Genomic DNA, 20,227 nt, shown 5'->3' with positions numbered 1-20,227 from the left:
TGTGAACGTGTTACCTTAAATTCCAAAAGGGAGTCAGCAGATGTGATCGAATTAAGTACCCCAGATGGCAGGTTCTTCTGGGTGGTCCAAGTGGGTCCTAAATGTAACCACAAGTGTCCTTACATGAGGGAGGCCGAGGGGGATTTGACTGCAGAGGAGGAGACGTGTTGCCAGAGTGCTATGAGGAGGGGGTCACGAGCCAAGGAATGCAGGTCACCTATTTTCCATGGAAAAGGCAAGGAAATGGGCTCTCCCTAGAACCTGGAGAAGGAACCAGCCTCACCAACACGTGCTGTCCACTGAAATCGATTCTGGATTTCCGGCCCCCAGAACGGTAAGCGGATAATGTTGTTTTCGACTTCGTGATAACCTGTTACAGCAGCCAGAGGAAACTCACACAGGGGGCTTTTGAGACTTCCAGTCCATGCTGGGGCTCCGGGAAGGGCAGGCCTGGCCGCATCGGGCAGGTTTTCTCTCGCTCTGTGCTGTCACCCCAGACCTCACGCACCCCCGCCCCCACCGGGCTCAGGTGTGTCCCTCCGGAGCCACGCCGAATCCTCAGATGTGGTCTGGAGGGGCTGCGTGGGCGCGGAGCCTCTGACAGCTCCTCTCGCCGGCGCTCCTGGAACCCACCACAGGCTGCTTAGCGGGAGCTCCAGCCGTGTCTGCGGGATGCTTCCTCCCAATTACCAAGCCCGGGGCACAGATGCATCTCCCTCCCTGTCTGCTGGGAAAACATCCGCTCCCCGCGGGGCCGGGGGTGTGGGGAGAGGGGTGGTGGCCCGCAGCAGAGCCCCTGCCGCCTGACATCCTCCGAGAGGCTGGCCACGGCTGGCCACATCAGCCACACTAGCCCTCTTCTGTGGGAGGCCCAGGTCCTTAGATCAGTGCCCGCTGTCCCCAAGGATGTCAATGCCCGAAGGACTTGACTGATTTCATTGACCTCCCACTGCCAACACGTCCCTCCCTGGCTGCCAGCTGTGCGGCCCCCCATGCTGCCGAGACGTAAATCAGCTCGGCCGAACGAGAGGCTGGTGCTGGTGAGCCACGAACGCGGACGCTGCCTTGTTTAGACGCGCGTTTAGGTGCCACCGAGACCCAGAGGACCGCCTACCGGGAACCCACAGGCCGAGTGTGGCGGGCCTGGGTGGGCATCGGCCTCCAGAAGCCGAGACAAAGGCTCGGGCAGGGAGCAGGGCGGCTCTGTGCCCGGGGCTTGGCACAAGCACAGAGAGCCAGCTGCCACCCTCTGGCCCCGGGGAGATGAGCCTGCCGCCTGCCGCACCCACCCTGGGCTCACACCCTGGTCGGTGGCCTGCGTGTCTGTCTGTTTATGTTTGCAGACCCTCGGGGTTCACAGAGGCAGGAAGCGGCTTATGGAAATCCCAAGCCCGGAATGGACAAATAAGAGGACCAAACCATCTGGACCAGGGACAATATCCACGAGGGCAGGGGGATAAAGCTGAGTCCTCCATGGAAAAGGGGGCCAAGCTGCACTCTGGTTTCCTGCTGGCCAAAGCAAAAAGGGAAACGTGGCCAGTTGTGGGGTAGATACCAACTGATCGGCCGCACTGGGTCAGCAGCTCCAGGCAGCGGGTGGGGGGGGGGGGCAGGGGCGGGGGATAATGAACTTCAGTGACCTGCCTGCCATTGCCAGAGGGCTTTCTCTGAGCCACGCTCTGTTGGTGCCTCACAGCAAGGGACGGTGTGACCCCATTTTGTACTGGGGCGACGGAAGCTCCTGGAAGGAGACGCTGACTTGCCCCAGGGCCTTCATGGGGTGAGGGGGCAGCTGAGCTCTGAACGCAGGTCCTTCTGCCCAAAGTGGCCCCACACCAGGATCCTGCGCGCTCTCACCCAAATTACCGTAGCCACGTGAGTTAGCTGCATGCACGCATGCGCACAGTCGGATTCAAACTCGCATGCCCCGCCCCCTGCTACGCGGAGGGCATCTGCCTGGTCCTGGGGAGACCGGGAGCGGCAGCCCGGCCCCCTGAAGACTGACCCCGGGGTGGACGACGCCCGGTTAGTGGGGGGCTGGAACCCCCTCCTCAGAGGGGCAGGGGGGCAGGGCTGTGGGTACAGGAGCACGGAGCCTGGGGAGGGTGGGCTTGGCTTTGTCACTGGCCTTAGCCCTGGTGGCCCTGGTGTTCACCTGAAGAAGAGACTGTACTTGGAGAGATGGCTGGAGAGACCCCGAAGTCATGATTCATCTCGGGAGGCAGATACCGGTGCCAGAGATTCTGAGACTCCGGAGCTTTGCCCACCTGGCTTTCATTCATTGTAGGCAAAATGCAACCGAACAAGCCCTCTGGGGCCATTACGAATGTGCAGGCACGTGGGGCACCCAGTAAAAGCGGGTTTCTTTCCTCTCCTGTCATCCTTGCTGAGGAGAGTTCCGACTTTCATCTCTTTTCTCTTGTTGCTAAAGACGCCAATTCCCCTCCACATTCCCTCCCGCACCCACCGTCCTTCCCAAGGTCACCGCCCACCCCCCTGCTCAACCACTCTGACTCCCAAACCCCACGGCAGCCGGGCTGTGGAGGCAGACAGGGACGGGGAAGGATACAGAAGGCAGCCCTCTTCCGCCTGAGGGGGCCAGGAACTGCCCTGCGCTCCCTGATCCACTGCGGCCACCAGGTGGGCACCACCGCACCCCGGCTGCTCCCGTTCGGTGGCCATTAAAAGAATTCCTCCCACCACAGATGCCCTGTGGGGTCCCGGAAAGCAGGTCTGCTCCCCATCTCTGACAGTCAGGGTCCGACTCCCCCTCAGACCTTCAAGATGACACCGTGGGTGGCCCACACTGCTGACCCCCGGGAGAAGGGGGGTCCCAGGCACAAATGCCACCTGGCTTCCTCTTTAACCACTAGGTTGCTTATTTAAAATGAAATGTCTGCTCTTAAAAGCATTTGAGTTGCTGCGAAGTTTCAACCTTGCAAAGGGATCAGTTGTGACCTCAGAGTCTCAATCAGCAACGTGGGGAGGGGGGGACCCTACTGCCAAAGGCCCTGACCACAGGGGCAACCACGGTCCCCACGTGGATCAGCAGTGGGCAGCTTTTTCCTTAAGTTCACGCCCGAGGACTGTGAGGTCAGTTCCCAGAGGCAACAGTCCCAAGGAAGCCAAGAAACCAGTCTCCGTGGCACCCACACACTCCCGGTGGCCCCTGGCTGCTACCTTGAGCGTCGCCGCCCTGGCGGTCACGGGCCACGTCAGCGTGATAAGGGGCCTCTTCAGCTTCTCACTTCTGAGCCAGACCCCGCATGTGCTCAAGTCAGCTCCGGGGAAAGCAGAAAAATAATCAAGGTTCCAATTTTGAAAGCAAACCGTGCTTTCTGGTCTCATGGCCCTTGGAGGATTGTCAAAGCCTTTCACATCTGTTGTTGCATTTATCTGGACGCTGACGGTGCAGGATGGGTACTATTCCCATTTTACAGATGGAGAGGCGGGCTCAGCAGGATGCACAGAATCCCAGAGCTGCCCAGCACGACGGGGCCAGGGTGCTGGAGGGTGTGGCTGCCAGCGTGAAGACACGGGGGGGCTCAGGCCCCCTGCCCTCCCACTGGCGGCTGCAACAGCTTCATGGCTAAGAATGGCTTGTGCTCCCAGACCCCCAGGGTGGCTGGCCGGAATGAGCGGGAGCTTCTATTTGTTCATGGCGTCTCATGACTGGGCCTGCCAAGACTCAGAAATATTCCCGTCCTTCCATCCAGATTGACCACCACATCTGGAAGTGGCCATTTGGTGGCTCCATTTCATGGCTCACGGGAGGGAACAGTGGTCTTTGGTGAGACCCATATTGCTGAGCCCGGGAGAGTGTGGACACCCTCTGTGGTGAGGGCTTCAGAAGCACGGGCCAGAGCTGACCCCTTCTGTCCCCAACAGAAGCCTGAGGCATGGGTGAATGCCAAACAGTGGACAGGAGCACCCTGGTTACCAGGGAAACTGGGGCAACCAGACCCCCTGCCTGTGCCACAAGCAGACACTGGACTCTGTTTCTAGTCTGTCTCCCTCTGAGCTGCCCAAGGGTGGCATGGAACCCAGTCTGCCACTGGTCACACATCTAACAATGTCCTCCAGCCCAACGGTGTTACTCAGGCAGACGATGGCTGAGTGGAGTGAAGGACAGGACCCAGATGGTGCCCATGTCACAGGTGGACACCGTACATCCCTGGGTTCCCACCTTGAGCTGGTCGGGGGAGCCCTGCCCCGGCTGGGTCCCTGACACGCATGCCTCCCTGAATGCCGCTGAGCCGTGAGGCAGACACTCACCTCATACAGCAAACAGCCCAGAGACCAGATGTCGGACTTGAAGTTGTAGCCATTCTCGTGGATCCTCTCCGGTGACATGTAGTACGGCGTCCCCACTGCAACACAGGAAGACGGAAGAGGGGTGGGTGCTTATGCTCTGTGCGGGGAAGGACGTAAGGGGGAGGGGAAGGTGTGGAGGCTGGGGAGAGATCCAGCCTTGGTCTCCCCGGGCGCCTGGGCAGCCCCCTCTCGCTCTCCGCCTGTCCCCCCTCAGCCAGAGGAGACGCTGGGCAGGACTGGAGCTCCCACACCGGATAGGGTGCTAAAGCCCCTGGGGACAGGGACCTCCTCAGACCTGAGAATCAGCCTGGGGGCTGGGCAGCTGGGGACAGTGTTTCTGCCAAGGGCCCGGGGGTGTGGGATGCAGTGGCCAGGCTCTGGAAAGCAAATGATCAAATGTCCTTTAGGGTGAGTGCTTGAATCCTAGAAGAGTCCAGATTTCTCAACAGTGGGAAGGAAAAAAAAAAACAAACCCAAAACCTGTTAATGCTGACCTAACATTCGTGTTCCTAACAGTCCCCCAAGAGGCATACCCACTTTACAGATGGGGAAATGGAGGCTCAGAAAAGCGGCGGGACTACGGTTCAAACACAGATCTTTAGGCTCCAGGAAGTGAGCTCTTAGCCCCTACCCTTGGCTGGCACCAAACGGCATGTCCAGACTTGGGGTTGGCCAAGATGTCTTAAATCAAACCGAGGACAGAAAAGAGATAGTAACCATAAAAGACAAGACTGATAAATTGGACTTCACTAAAATTACGGACTTCAGTTCCCCAAAAGACCATTTAGAGAGTCAAGGCAAGCTGCAGGCTGGAAGAAAACAGTCCTTCCATACATATACCCAACAACGGCCCCATACACAGAATATTTTAAAGCATCTATAATTCAGTAAGTAGAAGACAAACAACCCCCACTCTCAAGTTAGCAAACGACTTGAAAGGGCGCTTCACAAAAGAGAATTTCCAAGCGGCCAATAAGCACATGAAATGATATTTTTCTCATTACTCATCAAGGCAACACAGATTAAAAGCACAGCAAATTACCACCATCCACCCACCTGAGGTTAAAGTTAAAAAGACAGATATAAACCAAGCCTGATGATGTGGGGGGGCAACTGGAACCCTCGCGTATTGCCGATGGGGACAAAAAAATAGTACACCCACCTTGGAAAACCATCTATCGAGCTGAAAACGCTGCTGATCCCATAACCTGCCAGGTCTGTTCCCAGGTCAATGTCCAAGAAAAATGAGTGCTTCTGTCCATCAAGAGCCACGATCAAGAATGTGCAAAGTGGCTTTATTCACGATAGCCAGAAACTAGAAACAAAAGCCAATCGACGCTAGAATGGATAAACTGCTAACGTGGCCTGTTCACACAATGGAACAGTAAACATCAACAAACAGGAGCCACGAAACTGATCGATCTCGCAGACACGGTGTTGAGTGAAAGCAACCGTGACAGAAGGGCATGCGCTATCTGATTCCATTTTTATCAAGAACAGGGTATGTATATACGTGAGAATTCAGTTAAAAAGCAGAGGGGGCACACGCTTGACGATGCGGAATTAATTGTACAAAGATGAGAGGGTTTCCTGAGAGGAGGTGAGCTCCTCATCACCAGAGGCATGCAAACTGCAGCAGAGGGGCTGCTTTGGCGGGGCGGAGGAGGGGCCCAGAGTCAGGATTTGTAAACAGATCTGTGGTCTGAGACTCTGATCCCAGTCCATTCGGAGGATGACTGTCCTGGATGCTTTGCGATCAGACCTTAAAGGTTGCTACTCAGAGAACATTTCCACTGGCCTGCAGATGCCATCTGGACATGATGGTGGCTGCTGCTGCTCCAGCCAGAGTCTGTGTAAGGAGCCGGAGTCCAGGGGCGCCTGGGTGGCTCAGCCGGTTAAGCGTCCGACTTCAGCTCAGGTCATGATCTCGCAGTTTGTGAGTTCGAGCCCCGCGTCGGGCTCTGTGCGGAAGCTCGGAGCCTGGAGCCTGCTTCGGATTCTGTGTCTCCCTCTCTCTCTGCCCCCCCCTCCCCCGCCCCGTTCATTCTCTCTCTCTCTCAAAAATAAATAAACTTTAAAAAAAAAAAAAAAAGGGAGCCGGAGTCCAGCTTGGCAGAGGCTGAGCCTGACATGTGGCTTGTGACCTGCGATGGAAGGATGTCCTGCGTCACAAAACATGCGCGACCCTGAGGAAGAACAGGCCTTTCAGTGAGCTGGAAAACGACAGGCGCCCTAAAGCAGGGGCCCAGGCTTCAGAAACTCATGGGCCAAAGACATCCTGGGGCAACTTTGATTTTGCCAGGTAAGGTGGTTTTAAAAGTACAAAACCCCAACTGCCAGTCAGTGGCACTATTATTATAAAAAGAGAAGGCGGTTTAACACTAGAATAAGTGGGAGAACTCACAATCTCAAACTCAAGGACGGTCCTTTACATTGAAAAGTTTAGCTGTTTGAAAACTTGATTACCTTCTAGCGTTTTCTCAAGTCATTAGAGACGGATGAGGACTTACCACGGCCAACTTGTAAAGGCTGTGAACAGTGATGGGAAGCCCTGCCCTGGGCTTGAGCGCCCTGGGGCAGGACCTTGTTAACCAAAGGGTCTCGGTGCCCTGTGCAGGACCAGGCCCCGGGGGGCATCTTCTAAGTGCCTACTCACACAGTCAATGAATCCGTCCTCGCGTCACTGTTAACACCTTTTTCTTGCAGCCTAATGCACTGCCTGTTTAATGTACTGCCGTGGAGGAGCCTACTGGTTGGTGCTGTATGTGGACACCAACACCCTTGGATGGCAGCAGTCCTCAGCAAGGGCAGCAGCCATCACTTAAATGCATGTTGGAGAGACGGCGTCCTATATGCAACCTCTTCTGGTCACGAGGGAGCAAAATGAATGGGCAAATACGAAGTGGATGACAAGCTCTCAGACCAGACGGTAAGGGACTCTGGCACCAGGAAGGCTGTGGATGGAGGTCAGGGGCCTTGTCCCTCAGCGAGGGACAGCAGTGTCCACTCCTGGCCACATTTCACCCCTACTCCTGACCCAGGCCCTGGACGCTGCGAGCACAGGCTGGTCCCGACGCCTCTTGCCACCCTCAGTCTTGTCCTCTGCTCATCTTAGACCCACCTGGGCCTCTGCGGGAGCAACTTGGGACAGATGCCCTGCAGCGTGGCCAGGCCCACCTGAAAGAGAAGACTTCGAGTGCCCGGCCCCTGCTTGAGACCCTCATACTGCCACCCCAGCCCAACCCTACCTGCTCTTCAGTTCACCTCTGTGCCTTTGCACATGCTGTCCAGGTAAGCTGCCCCTCCCCCAGCCAGGGAAAGCTAGCTGCTCGGTGAGGCCTGGACTTCTGGGTTGTCCCTCTTTTCTGTCACCACTTTCTCCCTCCTCAGGCCTGCCTGTGGTGAAGGCCTTGGGGAACGTGGGGAAAGAAAGGTCAGGGAGCACCACTTCTCCCCCATGCTGCACCCAACCTCCAACCTCTCCATGGCTCCTTCTGCTTCTACCCGTTTCCACAGTGTGGGGGAAAGGCAAACACCCAGATGAACGTGGACTTTCTTCTAAGATGCCAGTGCTGCAGATTCCATCCATCTGCCTGTCCGTCCGTCCATCCATCCATCCATCCATCCATCCATCCATCCATCCATAATCACCCATCTATTGTCTGCTTATCTACCCATCCATCAGTCTATCTATGGTCTGTTCATCTATCCATCAGTCCACCCATTCATCTGTCCTGCATCCAGTGTTAACTGAGCCTTGATGTTGTGCTGGGCCCTCCCAGGAGTGGGCCCATCAGGAAGTAGTGAGTTTCCAGTCCCCGAAAGTGTCCAGAAGGACACAGAGAAAGGCTGGGGTGACCAGGAGCTGCAGCTGAATCACTTGTAGAAACCTGTTAAAAATGTGGACCCCGGCCCATCCCCAGACCTGTGGGATCCGAATCTCTGGGGCCAGCGCTCGGGACACGGCATCTCTCCCTAGCTCCGCGGAGATGCTGACACATGTCACAGTCTGGGGGGCTGCCCCCCCCCCCCCCATGGTCATGCTTTCAGATGCCAAGACACCTGTGGAGCAACCAAGCTTACGAAGTGTTAACTTAGGGAAATCTGGCCTGTCCCCGCTGGGCACTGGGTCCTCGTGCCCCCACCCCTGGGCAGATTCTCCAGATCTCTTGACCCCACCAGTGAGCCTTAAAGTTGGGGTGCTCAGCTTGCGCCGGGTGAACACAGCACCTCTTCCTGTTTTGTCAGCTTTTCCTGGGAATAAGTCTGTAAGACCTGCTTTCTATACTGACAACAGATACTCAAACGGAACGAAGCATAATGCACAACTTGCATGAGTTTTAAAGATAAAATGAGACACTTCAAAGAAATCCCAAGCTTGCGGCTGGCCCTGGAGGATGCATCCCCAAGCCCCAAGGGAGCGGTGATTCTGGGGAAGACTGGGAGAAGCCTACAAGAGGAGGGGCCCTGAAGGCCACAGCTGACTGGGCCCCCAGTCCTGCCCCAGGGGCCCCTGGTCACTGCCAGCAAAGCAGCAGCGCAGACTCTGAGACGCTCAGGCGGGCCCCAGCCCCCTTCCAGCAGCCTTCCCATTGGAGCCCCAGCCCCGCCAGATCCCAGCCAGCCCCCACCCTCACTCCTCGCAGTGGGGGACGGAGCTGGCGTATGAAACAGGAGCCTAACAAACCCCGACCTTCCCCGCGTCTTTGCCTAGAACTCCCGGATTTCAAACCGGGTGGATATCAGAGGAGAACGTGGGACCTCAAAGCGGAGGCTGATTAAAGGGGCCGCATCCCAGAGATGCGCCACTCCTGTCAAAACAAACTTTGCCGCGTCTGGAGATGCTTGCCGTGTTTGAAACGTGTTCATTAGATATGAAAAAGGCAAAGATTTCACATGAAGGAGACGCTGGCGTCTGTGGGCTGCACTTCTTCCCCACTCGGCAGTTTTGAAAATGGCTGGAGAGATGGGGGTCCCCGCTCGACACCCACCCGCCAGGTGTGACTGGGGGCTGGGACCCCGTGTGCAATCGTGGCGGCAGAGGTGGGGACCGCATGGACTCGAGGCAGCACGCGCTTCAACCCCTCAGCAGGAGGGAACTGAAATTCTCTCTCCCAGCCTCAGTTTCCCCAGTGGTGCAACAGAGGGGTTGCACTTGAGGGTCCCCGGAGGCCTCCGCTCCACCTCGTGGAGCCTTGGCTTCTCTCTCTGGAAAACGGGGACAGGACAACTGACCCACAGGGGCAGGTGGAGGGGCTCTGGGAGGCCCCCTCGGGCCCCAAGGAGAGGTGGACTGCAGCCAGGAGGGCGGGGGAGGGGGCAAAGCGAGCGAGCAAGTGAGGGAGTGGGGGAAGAACACAGGAAGGAGTGAGGACCAGATTCCGGAACCCAAGGAGTGGCTGGCTCCCTCCGGGCTGGGCCCTGTGACCCCCATTTCCATCTCACTGTGACCTGTCTTGGGAAACTCCCTCCCCACCCCCAACATCCAACCAGGCCCCCACATCCTGAGAGTGCTCCCCTCCCCTCCACCCACCGACTGGCTTGGCCCTCCCTGTCCTGCCTATTCCCACCCTTCCTCTGCCCCAAGGCGGGGGCCCCTGCCCCCCATGCCTGGCTGGCTTCTTATCCCCTCAAGGGAGAAAGGCCAGGTCCTCAGCCTGGCATTCGAGGCCTCTCCAGACTGTCCCTGCTCCTCGCAACACTGGATCTTTGGGCAGCCACATAGGCACCTCCCTGCCACTCTGTGCAGCACCCTGTTATCCAGGTGTTAGGGTCTCACCCAAGATGGCCCGGGGGTGTCGGATGGGAAGGCGGGCGGCCGCGCTTCGGGCTCTGGCTGGAGCACCCTGTGGGCACCGCGAAGGTGCCCACCTGGCGGCACCCGGGCTTCCTCCTTTGTTAATGGACGGAGATGCTCCCCTCCCCCAGGGAGGCTGCAGCACTGTCGCCCGTAACACCCGGGGTACAATTATTAGAACTGCACTAGGACGGGGGAGACTCTAAGTGGGTTCCGCAACCCGCCCCCCCTCCTGCCCCCAGGCTGTAAGTTCCAGAGAGTAGGGGCCTTCCTGGTGAACGGCCCGGGGCCGGCCTGGCACAGAGCCGGCCAGGTGAATGAGCGGACAAACAGGTGAGCTGCAGTTTGCTTCCCAGCCAGGATCGCGTCTTCCTGTGCTGTCCTCTTGAGACCCTCTCCTTCCCTCTCTGGTGTCAGCTCAACCAGGAACAGTCTGTGCCCTGAAAAATGCCAGGGTGTGGCAGACAAGCCAGGTGCCCCTTGCCAGCCAGGTGTGATCTCCCGGGACCTCCACCAGATCAGAGTTCAGAAACCAGATGTACCTGCCGAAGCAGGTTCTCTAGGCCAGTTACTCCCAAGCGTCCTGGCTGCTGGAACGGGCAGGAGGTGGCCCAGGGGACGTATCTACACGAAGCGGGGTCCCCAGGGGCGCTTGGCTGTGAGGTCCGTGTGCCCACTCAGCAGCTGTTCCCCAGGGCCCACCCGGTGCCAAGCGTGGGCACGCTCACGGGACTGTCAGCATGGCAAGGACCGGAGGCCATCCTCCCTGCCTGCAGCCCTGCCGGGAGGGTAGATGAGCTTCTCCCCTGAGTGGCTGGGCACCCAGAAAGCTCATCTGGACTCAAGCCCATTTCCCAGGATGCCGTGGCTGTGCTGGAGAGGAGCGGACACCTCAAGGAGCTCTAGTCCCTGCGGGCCAGGTGACTACAGGGATGTGGTATCCCTCCCTCTGGGCCTCAGTTTCCTCATCTGTCAAATGGAGATAATAAACCTCGTTTGGGATGACTTTTTAAAAAGCCACACATGTTTCAGACATCTTTTAAGCCTTGTCTTCTTTGTTAACTCACGTCTTCAATGAGGTCGGTGACTACAGAAAACGGAAGCAAAGGGGAAGCCCTGGGAGGATCGGGCACGGCCCCGGACCCCCCAGGGCTGGTCAGGGCACAGTTTAGAGACAGGAGCCCGGCACCCAGCCCATACACAGGGGCCCTCAGGGGACAGTTTTGCCTGCCCCTTCCCACACCACCCTGGGACTGGCTGTGTCTGGGGGCCTCCTGAGAGCAGGGAAGGTTGCGGGATCCCATCTCCAGCACCCAGCCCTGGGCCAGGGCGGTCGGCCAGGAGAAGGGAGAAGGAAGGAAGTTCTGCCCTGTGGTCAGGCCAGGGGTTGACAGCCTGGGAAAGCCAGCGTGCCCTGACCGCTGTACCTGTCTGGGCTGCCCCCACTCGGACCCTGCGAGGTGGCTGAGGCCCGGCACGCGCCCTGGGCACAGACTGCCTCCCTGCCCACCCCTGATCCCAGCCTGCGGCCGCCCTGTCACTGCCGCCGAACAAGCAGGGCCTGCTCTCCCAGCCCTACAATTTGTCTTGCAGCTGCCGCCGTTGCTCGGAGCCAGACACTTGCTTGTAGCTTGTGAGCTGTGTATGGGCAAATCTTTCATTTTTCTTTCATTACGCCGGCGTGTACTGTCACTTAATTTTTATGTATGCAATCCTTCCTGACAAATATGATCTGCTGCCTGGTAATTCGTCTGACGCTCATTCTGTTCCGCGCTCTAATTACGGCTCCTACTCCTGACACCGAGGCAGCCGCTCTGCCACCGCTGGGTACCGCACCTGTCAGCCCGGCCATGGCATGACTAATGCCCTTTCATGCCAGCCTCGTGTTAGCAAATACAGAGGCGGGGAGGGGCCCGGGGGAGGGAGAGGCAGAAGGGGATGCGATTTGCATAAGCCTTGCCAGGGGGTCAGCAGCCTCAGGAGAGGAGGTAGTTGCCAGGGTAACGTGGCTCCCGCCACAGCATCCCCACATAGTAGGTGTGCAGGGACAGCGGATACATAATTCATACTCACGCGCGGGGCGTGAAGGAGCCCTGACCCCCGAGTCCCTTTCTGAGTCACGATGCAACGGCAATTAGTCTGATATCTTGCCGGAGCAAATGTGTGCAGGAGACTTAGCTGTGGCAGACCCGCACTGTGGAGAGGGGGCCTTTCTCCCACGTCGGGGGGGGTGGGGGGACTTCGGGCCCTGGGTTTCAGCTCTGTGCCGTCTTGTGGTGGAGCCCAGCCCTCGGTTCTGAGAGTGGTCCTGGGGGCAGGGCCTCGCCAAGCCCCCTGCGGCCTCTCAGCTCCCTGGCGTCCCCTGGACACGGGCACAAGGCCCCAGGAGGGCTCCTTCCATCCACCACTGGGCCCAGTCGCTGCTCGGAGGCCTCGGGAAGACCCCGGCCTAGCAAGCAGCCTTTTCCCCAGTTCCAATTCCTTCTCATTAATATAATAAGTGCACCAGTCCGAGTCGATAAACTCACACTGTCGGACGAGCCCGTATTTCTGCCCGTTCCTAATGATGTGATCTTAACTGGCTCTGACGAGCGCGCAGTCTCCTCCGTGGAGGGACCGAGAGGAGGGACCTGACTGACAGGGGACAGAGGCAGTGGCTTTAACTCTTCTCTTTGACAGTTGCCCTTGAATGTCTGGCCTTTTGAAGCTCTTAAACCAGAGAGGTAAACAGTCCCAAACTCACCGAAGCACTGATTTTCATAAGGAAGGGTCCGAGGGGGCCAGGGAACAAGGCTTCCTCTCGGCACGGCAGGCTGGGGGGCTCTGGAGGGAGAGCCAGCACGGCTTCCACGGCCCAGCCCTGGTCTTCTGGAGGAAGCGTGGGCTCCGGAGGAGAGGCCCGTGTTCGAGTCCTGGCTCTGCTGCTATGTGACTCAGAAGAATCCCTCAAGCTCCCAGGTTCCAGATTCCTTGTTGGCACAAAGGAAGGGTCCTGTGGACCCTCGCGGCTATTGGAGGTGTGAGTAAAGTGTCATAAACACAGGGGACGTCCTTTCAAGCCCTGCCCACACCCCACATTCAGACACACACACACACACACACACACACACTCGCTCAGGTCGGAGCTGCTGATCTCTTAGTGCACTTCTCCTGATCGTGTGCTTTACCCCGAAAGCCTCTAAGCCATCAGGACCTGTATGAACAGTGACAGATTCCACCAGGAAAGTATGTCTCCGGGAGAACACCTCGCTGTCACCAGAAGCTGCTGTCTGTACTCACAGCATGCCGCAGGCACTCGGGGAGAGGGTGGGGGACACATGGGCTGGGGCCGCGGAGAAAAGAGTGGTTCCCAAGGGAGGGGGTCAGCCTTCACAGGGCAGGTAAGCCTCAGGAGCACCTTCCCCGGCAAACGCCACCTCCAAGAACCAGGGACAGGCTCGCTGGGAGCAGGATGCCCCTGCCATATCTGCATCCTTCCCACCCAGCCCTGGTTAAATGCGGATATGCCCTGCTGTAAGGCACAGGGGACCCCCAAGTCTGTGTTCCACTGGGGGCCTCCCGGTTTCTCTTTCCTAATCAAATGAAAACTCCTCATCCTCCAACATTCCACGTTTCATACCCAGTCACATACTCGGTGTATGGATTCAGAACTGGCATTACTTCACGGAACCCGAAACCCATGCATGCCCAAGTGTATCCCCAAGTCCAACCCTCAGGTGCTCTCCAACTCCCGGAACGGTACCGGCCCAGCGAGCCTGGCGCTTAGGCGCCCCCATCTGTGGCGCCCCCGTGCACCCCGCTCTCCGGCTCACCCGTCCCCTGCTCCCTGCACCACAAGCTCCCTTGCACCCTTCACAGTCCAGCGACAATGTCACCTCCGGCTGGGTGAGACCCTGGTAACCTGGTCCCTGTGGCTTCAAAACTGCAGTGTAAAAGCCAAAACCTGAAAGAGCGCCAGTGTCCCCCACCAGGAGGACTGGACCGAGCGTGGGGCATCCATGGGACGCAACATGACGGGAGAAAGAGAAAGACGGGACCGCCGTCCCGGACGGGCTCTGCCGTCCTTTCCTGGAACGGGCGGCGAGGCAGCATGAGGACGCAGGGGACCCCCAGCCGAGGCCTCTCAGTTCGCCCCGCTCTGGGTCACTGTGGTGAAGAGGTGAGTAAAGACTGGGGCTCAGGAAGGTATGTTCCTGCGTTAACGGACCAAAGGCCCTGTGGGGTGAACATTCGCATCTCCCCGCAGGGTCGCCCAGGACCGCCAGCCGCTGCTGGGATGTGTGCACAGGCCTCCTTACCTAGGGAGTGGGCTGCGGTGGTCTCGGAGCTGAAGAAGCGACCCAGGCCGAGGTCACCAAGCTTCACGACGCCCGTGGCCGTGATGAACACGTTGGCAGGCTTGATGTCTACAGAGGAAGAAGGCAGCTGGTGTGGGGGCAGAAGTTGGGGGGGTGGCGGGTAGGGCAGGACCCACAGTGTCGAGCATCTTGCGGGTCCTCGGGGGAATCAGAGAATGGGCACGTGCGAGGCCCTGGGCTGGACTCCCGGACTCCCCGAAGGCCAGGCAAGATGCTCACACGCCCCTGTCCGGGGAGTACAAAGTGGTCCAGCTTCCTCACGGATGTCCCCAGACCATTCTCCCCGGAGCAGGGAACGCTGCCTCCTGGGCCCCAGGGGTGCCCAGCACCCCACCCCCCGCCCCCGCGGGCTCTGGGGGGAGTGGCGGTGCCCGGACCCCGCGGGCTCTGGGGGGGAGTGGCGGTGCCTGGACCCCGCGGGCTCTGGTGGACGCGTACCTCGGTGCATCACCCGGCGAGAGTGCATGTGTTCCACGGCGCTGCACAGCTGTGCGAAGTACTTCCACACCGTCCTCTCGGGGATGAGCCGCTTCTGCTTCTTAAAGTACTGCAGTGGGGAAGACAGACAGGCCTGGGGGACGAGCCACAAGGGAGGTGGCCACGGGGCAGTGCCCCTGTCCTGTCCCCAGTGGTAGCTGGCACCTGGCACGGGGGCGGGTGGTCAGGCTGCTGAACAAACGATACATCTGGAACAGAGGGTGCTGTGCTCCCGTCTACACTTCAGCCCCAGACGGCCCTCTGTGGCCACCGGTCCGCCCCCACCCAGCGCTGACCTCCCTGCGGGTGGAGCAGGTCTGGCCCAGAGTGAAGGTCCTAGAGGACTTTGCAGAATGGATGCCTGGTCTGCATCTTGAAGGCTTCTCTCAATCACACTTTTTCTGTCATTTTCCGGACACATGCCCGCCTCCCACACAGCCTGATGGGGAAGCTCCTTGCTGGAGCAGACAGGCACGGACTCTGTCTGCCCCTCGCCCCAGCTTGGCCCAGAATGGGGGTACCCGATGCCTGGTGGTTAAATCCCAGCTGCCCTGTCCCCGGGAACCGGCAAATCTCAGTGCAGCAAGGAAATGGCAGGGCATTCTTGAAAGGACCCCCCAGTTTCAACAGGCACTAATCTACTTCATTGCCTGAAAAAACATATTTAATGCTCCAGAAAACAGAACGAAACCCAAAATGCCACCCAAGCTGCACTGAGTGAGCCGTAGGTAACCAAAGGTCCCGGAAGGAGCACACGGGGAAGAGGTCCTCACCCATGTCCCTCCGGGGAGTCTCCTGTGAGCCAGGCCTGAGGGGTGGGGTGGGGGGTGGGGCAGTGACTCACACACACCGGTAACCTGAGTACTGGGTTTTTGTCCAGAGGCTTTTTGCTTCAGAACAACCACCTTTTCCAAAGCAGCCAGAGGCGAAGCCATAGGCCCATTTGTTCGGGCAGCCGCTCGGGTGCAGGGAAGACAGTGGCCGCCCCAGGACACGCTCCCGGCCTAGGGAAGGGAGTTTGTGGCGGAAGACAGGACCTGGGCTCACACGGGTAAGCACCCGCCTTGTGCAGCCACTGTGCTGGGCCCTCGGCAGGGGTGACCGCACCCATCTTACACACGAGGAAACCAAGGGCCACACAATAGCTGGTAAGGGGCAGTCACGGCTCAACCCCAACCTCCCAGGGCCAAGCTCTTAACCCTAATTAACTCTGAATGACACCGGTAACCACCGGATGAGGGACCGAGCTCAGAGAGGTTCAGGAACTTGCCCAAGGTCACGCAGCTGGAGTGCCAGAGCTAGGACTTGACCTGGGCACTTCCGACAACGGGACGGTCATGGCCGAAAGCCCCTGGCCTGGCAGTAAAGCCCCATGAGGCTCTCCCGAAGCTCCATTCTGGGACAGGGACCTCACGGGTGAGCTGCCGAGGCTCCCAGCACAGACCGCTGGCACAGGACCCCACTCCCCTCCACGCTACCCCGGGTCTCTGTGGTGGGTTGGGCTGGAGCGTTGTTTATGCTGTGATGTTGGTTAATCCTCATTACAGCTTTTAAGCTCGGCTGCGAATGGTGCTTTTCTAAATGTCACGTCCTATAAGCGCCGTGTGACATTTAGCGGGAAGGCGCAGAGTCTCTGGTGGGTTTTGGGGGTGGCGGCAACTCTCAGCTTCACTGTCCGTCATAAATAACGTCGGCGCTGTGGCGGTGGTGGCACTGCTTGGCCTGAGGCTGCGGGCCCTTGGGACACAGGGCCTAGGCCAGTAGCCTTCAGGCTAGCCCAATGGGGCGGCCGTGGTGCAGCCCGGCCTGGGGCCCCGGCAAGGTCCCCAGTTCCCCTCAGTACCCAGAGGCAGCCAGAGAGTGGGAAAGGCCACTCGGGGAAACTGAGCTCCTACCAAGTCCCAGGCGTCGTGAAGAGCGTATTGCAGATGGGGAAACTGAGGCATAAGGCCCCCTTCCCGCCAAGGGAGGAGGGTCTAGCAGGTGTGTCTGCCTCCAGACCGAGGGTGTCTCTCCTGCCCTGCCTCTCCCGCTTGCTGGGGGCAGCACCCAGCCAGGGCCCTGCAGGGGAAGCAGCTGGCACTGCAGCAGAGGGAACAGGAACAGGCACGGGGGAGGGCCCTGTGACCGAGGGAGAGGAGGTACCGTGTCAGGAGGGGAGGGCTCCTGAGATGGGGCCGGGAGGCCGCCCCCCAGAAACCCGGCGGGTATGTGACCAACTTGATCTCTGGGCTGGTGTGGGCCCTGAGGAGGCCAGGGAGAAGGGGAGGGCAGCTGGGGAGGGGGCACCCCACCCCCCAGGCCAGGCACAAGGTGCTGGACACCCACATGCCTCCCTCCTCTCTTTCACCCGGAAGGAGCCTGCACCCAGCCCTGCACCCAGCACCCCCACCCCCCACCCCGCAGTCCCTCACGCACCCCCAGGACAGAGATGGAAACCGGGCTTTGTGGGCAAGGGGTTTGATTTGCCCAGTCGCCAACCCCCGACTGTTTGATTCCAGCCCCGCTCTGCTGACTGAGACGCTGCAAGGGCCCTGGGGTCTGCAGGGGCTTCAGGGTGCAGCACCCTCGCCATGGGCCACGTCCCAGGGCCCTTCCTCTGTCTCCCCTCCACCTCCTGCTCACGGATTCCACTCCTACCCCCCACCCCACCTTCTGCTGGGCATCTAGTCTTTCTTCTAGAACACCATGCAAACCATGTCTACTCCCCACCACGAGTCCCGGGAAGCTCCCTGCTGACCTTGGGGCAAGGTCTCGAATCCTGGGCCCAGACGGTGAGGCCCTGGGCGACCTGACTGCCCCACCTCCCCCCGCACTCCCTGCCTCCACCTCACCCAGTACTTTGTGGACTCTGGACTGCTCATCCCACTGGGTTCTTGCAAGCTGTTCTGCCACAACACCCCCTTCCCCCCTGCGCTGTCTCCTTCAGGTCTCAGCTCAGGCCACCTCCTCCAGGAAGCCTTCCTTGGCTCCCACAGGTCCTGAACTTGGCTCGCTCAAATGGACTTGTGACTTTTTGTTCATGGGTCTGCCCTCCTGTTAGAAGGCAAGCTCCCTGAGGGCAGCACCCACGCCTAGGTCTCGGCACCCAGCGGGTGCTGGATGCGTGCGTGTTCCGCAAGAGAACGACATGTGAAGGAGAAACACGGGGTGGGGGGGGGGTGGGGGGATGAAGGAAGAACTAAGACATGATAGAGCACATCTGTTCCCACCAGGGATCTGTGTGGAGATTAACATCCCGGCAAACACATTAATATGTCAACGAAAATATAAAAGCAGGTGATAACAGCTCAAGTAATGCCGCTTCCCAACGACGCCCGAATTCCTAGGAGCCAGATTTCAGAAGAGCAAGCGCTGAGCAATTGCTCAATCCCCAGCGCCTGGTGGGAAAGACGGAGAACCCATGTCTGGCCCCTTTTGCAAGTGTTGCCGGGAGCAAGGTGGGGGCTCCGGTGTAGCTGGCCTCGCTCAGAAGCAGCTGGACTGGGCTGGGGGAAGGAGGCGGTGGGGGCCCATGGCCAACAGCCTGCAGGCTGGTCAAGCCGGCAGGGAAGTCAGGGCCTTGAGGGAGGAGCACAGAGCGGGGCGGGGGGCTGAGGGCTGGGGCTTGGGGGTCCCACAGAGAGGCTGTGTGGCCTCAGGCAGGCGACTAAATCTCTCTGAGCTCTGCTGAGGACGGTGTGTGCTTAGTGAGTGATGTGTGTGCTCAGCACGGTTGTGGCTCACAGGAGGCGCTCCAGCGATGGAGCTGTGATGGTTCCTGAGTCCAGACTCTCGGTGGGCCTGGGCCTGGGCCTGGGCCTGGGCCTGGGCCTCAGGATGGGGGGCAATGGGGGCAGGGCAGTATGGGGGCTGCCGTGGGACACAGAGCAAGAGCCAGACCTGGTAAGTCATTCAACCTCTCAGAGACCCCCGCCTCAGCCACTGCATGGAGTGAGGTGTCCCTCCAGCGCCGGAGCGGCCCCAGGGGGATCACTTGGGTGCTGATGCCTGGAGGCCCTGGCTAGGAAACAGAGAGCGGCGCCACACAGGCACGGCGCTATCCCCCGTGTTACTGGGTATCCTCGGGTAAGTCTCTTAGCCTTTCCGGGCTTAGTTTTCCCTTTGGAAAGTTGGACGCACAACACCTTTTCCCAGATTCTGTGAGCTGGGGTCTGACCTAACATGGGGTTCTATCCCTGTCTCTACCGTGAGGCAGCCTGTGGGCAGCCTGGGGCAGTGGGGACAGCCAGAGGCGTGCTTTCTGTCCACGGCTGACCCTCTCCCAGAGCCTGAGCGGGCACCCTCCAGGCCACGGCTGAGGCCTGTGAGGCACTGGCCAGGGAGGCTGAGTGGCCCTGGTGGACAGCCTCCACCCGAGGCCACAGCAGCAAAGACTCCAGGCCGAGGCGCTGCCTGATCCTGGGCTCCCTGTGTCTGGACGGCCCCCGGGGCCGGCCTGCCTGCCGGCCTCACTCACCTTGATCATCTGCGAGAGGTCACCCGCATCGGCCAGCTCCAGCACAATGTTCAGCTCGTTGTCCTCAATAAACGAGTCCAAATACTTGATGATGTTGGGATGGTTTAGTTGCTGTCCAAAGAGAGAGAAAGAGGGGGAGGCAGAACCAATGAGGGCCGGTCCAGCCTAGCGCCTGCCCCGTGCTGGCTCACAGCACGTATTCATTAGCAGGGCCCTGGCTTTGCTACACAGGGGAGTGTCTCGGGGGAAAGGCCTGTGCTTGGGGATCAGGCAGACCCAGGCAACACTGGGAATGCCCTTCTGCATCTCTGAGTCTCAGTTTCCCCATCTGTACAATGGGCATAATGTATTCATGAGTAGCAGTGAGCATTAGATGCGCCGAGGCCTCTAACACAATGTCTAACTTGGTGACTGCCCGGACCCGAGACTCCATGGACACCTGTGGACAGGATCCTCCTCCTCCTCCTCCTCCTCCTCCTCACCACCGTGACCCTCGGCAGCAGGGCCGGGCCCCCACCGCCCTATTGCTGTGCTCAGCAGGCCTGTGCTGGTGCTCCCAAGTGCGCCCATCTCCCTTCTTCCTCCCTCCTCTCATTTTGACACATCCTTGTGAAATCCTGAAAAAAAACCCAACAGTTCCTGGCGTGCTCCGTGCTGAAGCCCTGCCTCTGGCCTGACCACCATGGCCCACGTGCTTTCCAGACAGGACAGCTCCCCACCAGCTGGAAGTCAGCCCCCGCCTGGCTAAGAGGGGACAGACCTTGGCAACTTTTTATAACTCAGACTGACTGTTTCCACCAAATGATTCCAGAGTCTGGGAAA

General features: G+C 59.3%; 1 protein-coding gene and 1 long non-coding RNA gene across 3 annotated transcripts in view; one reads left to right on the top strand and one right to left on the bottom strand.

The window, feature by feature from the left end:
• Nucleotides 1-20,227, bottom strand: part of NEK6 (NIMA related kinase 6) — an 86,411-nt gene that overhangs the window by 8,722 nt on the left and 57,462 nt on the right. For both annotated transcript variants that reach the window (XM_047069280.1, XM_047069270.1), the window contains exons 5-8: nt 19,406-19,516; nt 14,908-15,016; nt 14,410-14,517; nt 4,276-4,370 (exon numbers count right to left, since the gene is read on the bottom strand). In XM_047069280.1, the coding sequence (XP_046925236.1) occupies nt 4,276-4,370; nt 14,410-14,517; nt 14,908-15,016; nt 19,406-19,516 (423 nt within the window). The remainder of the gene's footprint in view (nt 1-4,275; nt 4,371-14,409; nt 14,518-14,907; nt 15,017-19,405; nt 19,517-20,227) is intronic.
• Nucleotides 6,378-9,658, top strand: LOC124504030 (uncharacterized). The gene is made up of 4 exons (XR_006960288.1): nt 6,378-6,616; nt 7,021-7,243; nt 7,430-7,605; nt 7,831-9,658. It is a non-coding gene; the product is annotated as an uncharacterized LOC124504030 (long non-coding RNA).

The sequence above is a fragment of the Lynx rufus genome, unplaced genomic scaffold, assembly GCF_022079265.1.
Source record: "Lynx rufus isolate CCGP_SWC_20201006 ecotype Redwood Valley unplaced genomic scaffold, mLynRuf1.p SCAF_10, whole genome shotgun sequence".
Taxonomy (NCBI): Eukaryota; Metazoa; Chordata; class Mammalia; order Carnivora; family Felidae; genus Lynx; species Lynx rufus.
The sequence above is the reverse complement of the archived record's forward strand: the minus strand, read 5'-3'. Positions and strand labels throughout refer to the sequence as shown.